At 32.4% G+C, this 11,168-nt stretch overlaps 1 protein-coding gene across 1 annotated transcript in view; it reads right to left on the bottom strand.

The window, feature by feature from the left end:
* Positions 1-11,168, bottom strand: part of LOC146540963 (irregular chiasm C-roughest protein-like) — a 50,785-nt gene that overhangs the window by 3,519 nt on the left and 36,098 nt on the right. Inside the window, exons 12-20 of the mRNA XM_085185269.1 lie at positions 10,479-10,624; positions 9,869-10,022; positions 5,005-5,243; positions 3,784-3,954; positions 3,362-3,477; positions 2,661-2,806; positions 2,165-2,338; positions 1,776-1,882; positions 93-189 (exon numbers count right to left, since the gene is read on the bottom strand). Of these exons, the coding sequence (XP_085041395.1) occupies positions 93-189; positions 1,776-1,882; positions 2,165-2,338; positions 2,661-2,806; positions 3,362-3,477; positions 3,784-3,954; positions 5,005-5,243; positions 9,869-10,022; positions 10,479-10,624 (1,350 nt within the window). The remainder of the gene's footprint in view (positions 1-92; positions 190-1,775; positions 1,883-2,164; positions 2,339-2,660; positions 2,807-3,361; positions 3,478-3,783; positions 3,955-5,004; positions 5,244-9,868; positions 10,023-10,478; positions 10,625-11,168) is intronic.

Raw genomic sequence — 11,168 nt, 5'->3', positions numbered from 1 at the left:
CTCTACATAATATCGAGTTTTCCCTTTTTTAAAATATTAATATATGTAATTACTTATCTATCTTATTTCTATAGAAAAACAAAACACCTTACCTTTCTTAGTAACTGTAGTATTAGTTAAGGATCGATTCGACGGCGCGAGTATGTAATGTGAGCTCGGCGACTGAGGAGTGCCAGAGGACGTCACTCCCTTAAACAAGATATATCGATTGTAAAACATTGTTATGGATATTAAATGTATACTTATACTAGCATATATGTACCTGTAAGTTTTTTGCCATGTATGTATCAAGGGAAAATAAAATTGTAAATACTCACAAAGAACTGTGAGTTTCATTATCGTGATATAATATCAATCTTTCAATTCATACCAGATCGAGGGAATTAAAATATTAAATAAATAATTTTCTTGAGTGAAAATCGAACCTACAATCTTTGCATTTACAGCCACACGCTTCCTCTGCACCACGATGGATTAGTTCATCATTTATGTTATATAATAATTAGCTATTTTATTTTATACAATTTCATATAATAATACGAAGAAATAGGCGTAGAAATATTTTTTTATAGTCATCCGTTTAAAATTTTTGCTTTAAGATTTTTACTGTTCCTGCAATCAGTGAACTTCACGACCAAAAAGTACTAACGCCTAGGTTTCGAACTTCCAGATAATCCGGGAAAGACGGATATTGGGAAAAGTTCAGCCAATGTTTTCAAGACATTGCAATTTTAATTTACTTTTCTTAAAAAAGCTATTCTGTGAAAAAATTGTGATATTTAATGAAATTAAAACGTTATTTTTTTACGACGTAAGAAAAACAGGTTGTTTACTAGAGCAGGATAAAATATCGATAATAGAAATGAAAATAATTAAAATACAATAATTACTCCGAGTGAGGCTCGAACCTACAACAGTCGCGTTAGTCACACGCTTGTGCCCCCTTTTTTTTTTTTTTTTCGCAGGGGAAATCTTCGAAAGATATCCAATCTTTTGGGAGGACCAGATTATGTGGGATTTTACCCACTAAAACCCCTCCGTTTGCCGACTTAGACACTATGGGAGGACCCGGGAAATTGGTAGAACCACGTCCGTAGTCCTCCCCTATGCCAAGACAGCCTCAACATATGATCTTACAAATTTTATTTACATTTTAAACAATTAACAAGACTTATATCAGCAACATGAGTAGAACCACAAAGGAAATTCTAACATTCTATAAGTAAATTAACTGTATGTTAGTGTATCCGAACACTGAGGCCAACGCTTAAGAGATTACTATAGGCTTTGAAGTAATCAGTCAGCGTGATGACGTCACATGAACTAATCTCCACGTGTAATCTGTCTAAGGAATGACCAAATCATTCCGCTATGGATATAAAGGTGTATATGTCCTAGATTTGTAACGTCATCAATGAATATTTTTGATGTTAAGGATAAATGTCAGGTAAGTAGTTTAATTACAATTGAAATTTAATTGGTGTCTCTAGGTCTCATAGATAGGTGCATCCATATGGCAAGTAGGCGCCATTGAGACAATTAACACCATGTAGCATAAGACCTTCCTTGAATGGAGGGCTATAGTTCCTAAGATTAGTGTGTGCAATCAAATAAACTTTATTTTTACTTTAAAATAAATAATTAAAAGTGTTATTAAAAAAATAAAAAAATCTTTAAAAATAATAATAACTTACAAAAATCAAATTTACGTTTATTAAAATAAACTATGTCCAGCAGTGGACGCCAAAAGGCTCATATGATGAAAACAAACTTACCGTTGGCTGAGCACTGTCAGTGGACAACGTCGAGTTGGTTATAGGGCTCGTCGCACACTGGGGCGAGGCGAGGCTGGTTGGCGATGTTATTGAATGAGATGAGGTACCTGTTGGGAACGTAAATATTATATTGCTAGTATTTAGTATACGGACATCATGATTTTGGTTAAGAATATTTTTTTTAGTATGAACCTTGTAAATATAATGAATAGAAATATTTTAATAAGTATAATATTTTCATTCCTTCCTTTGTTTGAGCTCTGCCAATCAACAACAGTGTTTCAAAAATTGGGAAGCAGCTATGTATATATTGCCTACTTTGCTGTAAGAGGGATAAAGCGTGAAGCTAAAAGAACTATCACTCTAGACTAGTAGTATCTTATACTTACCAGAGGGCAAAATAACAGAACTTCTAACAGAAGAATATGGAGGTGGCGCAGGAGTCGAGGCAGGTTTCGCAGTATGCACAGTACCAATGCCAGTGCGTAAATGCGGATTGCCGTACGTGGCCGCGTAACGCACGTCCACGCCTTGTATTAAACCACCGTTTGGTATTCTTGGTCCTAGAAGTAGGTTTATTCTATTAGTATTTTTTTTTTTTAAAAGTCTTTCTATGTAAAATTTGCGGAGAGATTATAGTGTTTAGCGCCCTCTCTCTCTGGCTATCGTAAAGCGTTTTTAAGTAATATTACTTACAAGAATGACTATAAACGGATTGTATTGTGGGTTCGATTTATACTCGAGCGAATTAAGTGTTTTCATTTTCTTGCTATGTTAACAAGGTAATTCGCGGCGTTGAGTTGCCGCCATTGAAACCCAATGTCTCCAAAATACGAAAAGTGGACAACGGAATATCTCTCGGCATATACCGTAAAGATAACTAACCTTCAGTCGTTATATTATTCAAAGCTGTACTACTGCTATCTTGTCTTTTCGTTGATCTCTGTAGTGAGTTATTTTGCGATCCGTTTCCATTGTACTGCGTTGATGACGGCGTGTCCACGCTTCTTGGTAGGCTTCCATTAATAGACCTAATATATACAAATATATAATTTAATATATTATAAAGTATTATATATCATAAAGTATTATTTAAACAAGATTTCAAATAGTTTATTAAATTCCACAAAAAAAAACAAATCAAATAAATAGTTCCTGAGATTATTGTGTTCAAGCAAAATAAATTCGTCAACTTTATAAAATTAGTAAATAGAAGATATGTACAGGTATATACAGAGTACAGAAAACAACTCGAATTCCATTGAATTGTTGTTACCCTAATAAAATATTTATAGTTTAATTCCGCTACATTACTCTAATGGTAATAATTTCAAACGTTTTGTTAAATTGAAGAAAGCAATTAAATAATCATTAACTGTTCGACTATAATATTAATTAAATATGTTATATTTAAGAAAAAAATATAATTGCTTGATTTTTTTTCCTCATTATTGAAAAAAATATATTTTATATTGAGACAAAAAAATGTTTTTCAATTAAAACCTGTATTTCCTGAGATTAGAGCTTTCAACCAAACAAACTCTCAAGCTTTATAGAACTAGTATAGAAGTAAAGATGTAAAATACCTATTCGGTGTAAGTTTGTCGCTACCGAGTGTTGGTGACGTCACTCGCAGAGAGCCCGGCGTGTAGTCGTGCCCGTAGTGCACGTAGGTTTGATAGCCATTACCAAATCCATTAACCTATTATGTATGGAAGAGAATAATATTTAAATTTACTGAGAAACTGAAAAGATTATTATATATAAATTGGGATATTTATTGTGAGAAAATAATTTAGGTTTATACAATTATGTTTAAAAATTTTTTAAAGTTTAACTATACTAGATAAACAAAAGACAAAAAAAATCAAATAAAAACTGTTTATCTCAACTTTTTGAATTTCTAATATATTATGTTAAATTATATATTGAAATATTACAAAAACAAAAAAGGCAAATACGTCATTGTTGCACCTAATAAGCGAGTGTTGTTAATAAATCAACTTACCTTATAGCAGTCAGAGTAAGCGGGATCCGTATAATCGTTGCTATATCTGTACGGCTGGTACGTGTTCGCCTGATTTATGGAAGTCAATGGTACAGTGCCGGCGAGGGGGATCCCGCTGCCCAGTTTGGCGTTCGAACACAACGTGCTGTCCGATCCGGTGTTAGAGTAATCCTGGAAATTAAATTATTATTAGGAAAGGTTCTCCCTTCCATGTCTCCAGAATTCGGCAGAATGTGAGGAAAGAAGTATCTTAATACGAGGTTCCCTCTGCCTACCCTGCTGTGTGCGGGATATAGCGTGACGCTGAAGGTGGTTGACAGTCAGACGTTCTGAAGATATGTTAAGACGGCCGGGATGTGAATTACATTAACATATTTTCATATTCCTTTCAATACTAACTTTCATACGCCCTTGTATTGTGGCCACATAATTCTCTATCCACTTAACCACAAGAAAATAAAACAAAATAAAATCATAAAAGAAGAGAAAAAACATAAAACATTCCATACATTAAGTTAAAAGGCAACAAAAGGTTTTAACGTCAGTCATTATTTGTAGACGCAATTAAGTAATACAATTATATGTGACATTTTAATACTGTAGTACATTTTTGTTTAAACAATATAATATGTATGCTAATTTGTTAGCCGCTAATTAAACTACTGTTTGGGCGAAAATTTTTCGCATTTGCCTCGTAATTGCTTGACATAAAATTAAAATATTATGAAAGGACTGTTTTCGTATAAAAATAATTTTTAACTAAGTCTTAGTATTCATATACCATTTTTTTACTAAGTTGTACTCGTAGGTTCAAAATAAAGTTAATGTTCTAGCTTCATATTGTATCCTGATATAGCATTGTAGGCTGAGAGAACCCAGTGTTACGTAACTCCGTTTGCTTTTCACCCAGTATTCGAGACATTACGTATTGATTGGCAGAACTTAACGCCGTTATGCTGCGTTCCATTATTACCAGAGCAAGGAAAATATGAAAATAACTGAAATAAAAAGTAAGTTAGTAAGTTTACTAAAAACAGCGAGGATTTTGGAAAATATTTGCGGTGTTGAGTTCCTCTATTGAACACGCAATGCTTAAAGAAATCAGCGAAAAATGGGGAACACAAGTATCTTAATAGGAAAGAAGTGTGTTAACACTAGTTCACTAGTTCCCTCGGTCTTCCCTGCGTAAAACTAAAAAAAACTGAAAAAATTAGAACTTACAATTTCACAAGTCCCATTAGCCTGTCTCAATTCGAGCTTCAAATCGCTTATGTTTGAATTTCTATCGTTCTCTTTGAAAAGTTCCTCGGCTGTTACGGTGACATCCGGTTTTTCAGTTATTTGCGATTGCTTGTTCTTCCTTTGCTTCCTTTGACACAGTATTACCAACATTATGACAGCTGCCACCATGATCGTGCCTGACGTCACTCCGAACAGGATCAACAGTAGAGGGAAGCTTTCTAAAATTAAAAAACTCTATTAAATCGGTGCACAATAAAATATGTATATTAGGTTCACAACGTTTTTCATTTATCTTCAAAAATATTTATGTATGTTATTACGTCAATTCTTTCAGCGCTTCATTATGATGTTAAGAAAATAAAAATATTAAATAATTCTTTTCCTCAAGTAAAATTGGAATCCACAAACTGTCGCGTTTGGCCTCACTCACAACATCTAAAAGGCTAAAAATAGAAAAACAACAAAGAATGGTCTTAACGGGAATCGAATCCACTATCAATTATTTGATGACCAAGTACTTCCAAATATTATTTTTATAGCATTTAGAACTATTGAATGAAATTGACACGAAATAAATAGAACAAAAGGAAACACTTGATGGGGGTTTCGGAAATATTTTTTTTATCATTCAGTGTTTATTTGAAATCAACGAAGCGTGAGTTTGAATATATTGGTGAAACATTTTAATTGATCTCCATATATATATATATTGTTTTCTATTTTATCAGTTTCATAGTAAATGGTAGATAAATTTTTTGAAAACAATCTACGAGTATACTAATGTAGACAGGGTTTGTTTGGTTGAAAGCGTTGATCTCAGGAACTACTTTGAGAAATTTAAAAAATTGTTTGCTATTCGATAGTCGTTTTATTGAGAAAGGCATCATTACGTCATGTTCAGAACTAGGCGAAGCCGTAGGTAAAAGCTAGGCTAAAATACATCGTAGTAAATTACAAAAAAAAAGCTTCGTTAAGAAGTTAAGAAGGAATACAGAAACGTTAACCTAATGACGTCTAGGAATCTACCTACCTATAAAAAATAACAATAATATTAACCAAATAACCGAAGAAAGTTGTAAAAAAAAATTATATAATCTACCAATTTAAAAAAATCCAATAGAACGTTTTTTTTATAATACAGGAACGTGCCCTAAAAATTTGAAGGCCCAGTGACAGATGGCATCTTTTATGTGGCGGGCGTAAAGTTAAAACGACGATACATTTACGATAATGTTTGGTCGTTCGGCCATAATGGGGTATGGGTACCGTCAATGTAACGGATAATACTGATGTCCCCTGATGTCCCCTGATGGTTCCTGATGGTCCCTGATGTCCTTAGACGCTTGCGTATTCTTAGACGTATTTAGTTTTTATGATATTTTACGGCTTGGTTATCAGATCGCCGTAAATAGCTGGTCTTTGTCAGTTTTGATGTGAATGAATTTAACTTATTCTTCTTTATGTGGTTCTTGGTACGTATTATATTAGTAAAGTAGTTTTATTTTAATGAATGTTTATATCTATAATATATTAATTTAATTTGCAATAATTATAGCACTGAAGTCTAGTCTTCCTTTGTCTGTTCAGTCTAGTCTTTCCATAATTTCTACAAGAAATTTGTCTTGTATTGCAATTACAAATATAATCATGTATGGCTCATATATCGTATTCTTACAACTTACAATACAAACGTAGCTCTCACTGGGCTCTTGAGATTGCTAGATTTTAATGATGAAATTTTTAGATATTACAAAAACTGGGGTTGGAAAAATTCAAAGTAAAATTTTTAAATGCAAGAGTCCTTAAAAATAAAATGAAAGATTTTTATCTCGGCGCAATAAAACTTATACAATGGAAGAATGAGAAGATGTCTCGGGTATACCCGAGGGTAATGCACAAACGTGGCATAAAGTTTAGATTTTTAAAACTAAAATACATTCTGATTCCAACCGTTCAAGTTACATCTTTGCGGCCGGATTGAAAAAGTTCCTCAAAAGAAAAATATTTCGCACAAATTCTAAGTGGAAATCTTTAAAATGTTGAATGGGAAAAGCAATATGGGAATCGTTAGATAGTGGATCATATGCTACATTTAGATTTTCCATTTGCTAGAGTAGTTTAATTGAAAAGTATGAATGGAACTGTATATTGTTTGAAAGGAAATTTGCGAGCAGAATATAACTTACATAGGATTATTGTATATCAAAATCGTATGAAAAGAAATATGAATTTTTTTTTAGTAAGTGTGGTTGTTATATTCCAATGTTGCTGTAATAAATGAACTAATGAATGGACAAAGCGCAAATTGATTTCCGAATGTGATGAAAGAGAACAGAGTGTTTTAACACTCTTCTATCTGTAATATGCACATTGATTTTTACATAAATGCTAAAATTGAAAAAATTCATACAATCTCATTTGTTTCTTTTCTATATCAATAAAACTTTAAACGCTTATTTGTTTATAGCCCCGGCGTAGAAAAATCAATGTTAAAATACTCTGACCTCCTAGTTTTCGCCCAAATTTTAGGCATTGCCTGTGCAGAGACAAAACTCAACCACTAAAGTACGAAATTAAAGTAATCCATACCCCTCTGCGAGAATCAAACCTACAAATGCCGTTTTTATAGTCAGAAATTACATTAAAAAACACATCAAAACAAATAACAACAAAAGTAATGAAACACTTAGGTAATTCACGTCAGTTCTCCACTGGAATACTAGTTTCACTTTGATTGATATAACCTTAATTGACAGTGCGGTATTATGACAGCTGACTGTGTGCAGAATTGGGCAGGGAAAAGCAATATGTAGATAGTTTGTTAGATTGACGTACGAATATATTGTAGTATATTTTTTTAGCGTCACACTGTATACAGCAGGATAGGCAGAGAGAACCTGGTGTTAAGAGACTCCGTTCTCCATTAAAAAAATAAAAAAGATTTATTAAAAATAAACCTTAATCTCTTGTTAAAATTAAAATACAAAAATATTTTTATTTCAATAATTATGTCAACTGACGAACGCCACCTCAGCCTATCGTTGACCACGAATATTTTTTTCTCAAAATTCAAGTAATTCTTGACGTCAATAATATAAATATTATATATTTCCAATATAACTTCGTTGAAAATTCATTCCCACCGTATTCTATATAAGTTACATTTTATAATTACCGTTGCCTTTCATACGATTTCATACCACAACTGAACAATAAGACTCTCATAGTATTTTTCCAATTACTAATAAATAGTTCTTGTGGAATTTTTAATAGCAAATAGTAATAAAACAAAAAACCTTGATAATAAAGATATCAGTAATACTAGTATGGAGAATAAAAGAATATTTACTTATAATATTATACAAATCATCGTCCATAAGCTTAGAATTTCGCTTATCTAGTCTAATTATGCTATTTGCGGCGTTGAACTCCGTCACCCAATATATAATCTATATACGAGTATATAAAAGGACTTGTCCTCACTGACTGAGGTAAGACGCACGCACAGCCGTAACCGCTATGCGTAGAAACGTGAAATTTGGACAGATGTTTACTTTCGTAATCTGGACGTCCACTAAGAAGGGATTTTGGAAAATTTTAACCCTAAAGGGGCAAAATAGGGGTTGAAAGTTAGTATGGAGAAAAATTTAAATCGGCACCGATTCTTATAAAATTTGAAATTCAGACTCTTAAAAGTATTTAATTGAATACGTGTTTCATGGTTTCCTCGAATTCTTTCCATAAGGGTGCAAATAAGGGGTTGAAAGTTTGTATGGAAAAATTCTTAAATCACCACCGATTTTTATAAAATTTGAAATTTAGACTCTTAAAAATATTTCATTGAACACATTTTTCATGGTTTATTAGAATTCACCCCTAAATACGCACGCGAAGCTGCGCGCGTCCGCTAGTATCTTTATAATGGTTGAAAAGTATAGAGCTGAGTGTTGAAACACTAAAAAAACTCATAATATTTGAACACACTCCTCCATACGCCTCCACAAGGCATCTTAATGGTCAAATACATATTATTTTTGAAAATTTAATCATATATTTCTTTTCCATTACAAAATATTGGAAAATACAGGAAACATTCATAAAATAATTTGTTTTACAGACTACAATTTTTTTCTTTTTTTAAATATATTTCAAATAATTTAGATATATCAGTCGATACTTATACTATACCACTTATAATATATACCAATTAATATTATATATGCAAAAATTTGGCGGATGAATGTTTGTTCAATTTTTACGCAAAAACTATAAAACAGACTTAGATTAAACTTTTCAATAAGTCATAGTTTTCATCAGAATAACATAACTATACAGGGTGGAAGAGACAGCGCTTCTTTTATTCAAACTGCATATGGGGTAATATATTTCAAACCCACACCTAAGAAATTAATCAAGGTACCTCAACAGTTTGGACGTAGGAATTTTTTTTCATTTCACGATTTTTATCCATACCTGTATTTCGTGTGACGCACACATACGTGTGCGACGTTTCCGATTTGACAGGTAAGTGTGTGTGTGCCTATGTTATACTTTACAAATGGCGTTTTATTTTAAAACGATAATTTTATAATTTTTATTTTTTTTTTGAAAAAATAACTTTTTCATTTTTGGGAATTATTTTTTTTCTGAATTATATTAGGCTTTTATAGACTAGTTAAAACTGTGGTTTCATTTAAAGTGGTGCTGATAATTCCACCCTGGATGTTATGTTATGGCTACAAGTAATTTGTATATTTGCCTATAATATAGCAATAACGTCAAGCAGGCGAAGCCGCGAGTAAATCCGTAGTAAAATCTTTAAAAATATACGTCTTATACTTACTATTAGGCTTCAAAACAATTTCAATAGTATCACTCCCGTATTCGTTGGAGACATTACACTTGTAGACGCCGAAGTGCTTCGATTGACTTTCTCGTATAATCAAAGTGGAATTCACAATACCGCCCGCCTGTAAGTCCTCGAGGAAGGCGTAATCCTGGGTTAAATTGAAAATTTTATACATTTAGATACTTGCATGTAAATTAATATATTAAATCGTGTATTTGGTAGATATACCCATAAATTGTTATTGTTTAGCTTTACGCTGTATCCCGCACATAGAAGAGTAAGCAGAGGAAGGTTCCTCTGCTCCTCTGCATAACACTAGGTGTCCAGGTGGACACCTAGTGTTATGACACTCCGGTCCCTATTTGCACCCAAATTTCCTTGAATGGGAATCGAACCCAGAACCGTCACGTTTACGGTCGCGCGCCTGTGCCCCTGCGTCACGATGGGCTCTCTTCTTAAATATTGCAATACAGCAAGATAGGATATGTGTACACTTAAAAAACCAATTCAATTATATAAAATTAATTGAATAACCAATTCTATTAATTCAACTGAAATTAAATTTCAATTGTACCCTAGGTAAAACAATATCTAAATAAGTAACCTGATCGTGGACAGTATCGATCTCTCTGCCGTCAAAGGTCCATATAATGTTGTCTATTCTTGGTACTGAGAAAGCAGCGCATTCTATGTTCACGGTATCGCCTTGAGACCCAAGCTGTGTATGGTTTGATATTATTTTCGGTGGTCCTAAAACAAAATTATCAAATTATATCTATATTTCTTATATTAATATTGTTAAGCTGAAGAGACGTGCTAATCTCAGGAACTAATTAAACCTAAACCTAAAACTATTTTTTTGTGTTCGATACTTTATTTATGTCGAGTAAGAATCGAACCCAGAACAATCACTTTTACAATTAGAAACATAATATTATAATAAATTTAAACAACATAATGTATTCAGATTAAAATTGAAATTACAGTCATAAAATATCTAAAAACTAATTATGTGGAACGAATCGTTTGTTATAAAAGCTAATTATGGCAACACAAATTTAATAGTCCATTAAAATGTTATAATTAAAATAGGGTAACATTTTAAAGAAAATTAAAATATTTCATTATTTGTCGGTTTTAAGAAAATTACAGCTTTGAAATATTTTTAATGTGACTGGAGTAAATAAAGGCTAGCATTGCTTGCTTTTTCCTTAGTTGATTAAGAGGATATGGCGAAGCGGTACAGCGTCTCACTGTAAACACGAGGGTTGTGGATTTGATTTCGTATAGTTCT

This window comes from Heliconius melpomene, chromosome 1 (assembly GCF_056956725.1).
Source record: "Heliconius melpomene rosina isolate 202511_hmr_F chromosome 1, ASM5695672v1, whole genome shotgun sequence".
In the NCBI taxonomy this organism is placed as follows: domain Eukaryota; kingdom Metazoa; phylum Arthropoda; class Insecta; order Lepidoptera; family Nymphalidae; genus Heliconius; species Heliconius melpomene.
The sequence above is the reverse complement of the archived record's forward strand: the minus strand, read 5'-3'. Positions and strand labels throughout refer to the sequence as shown.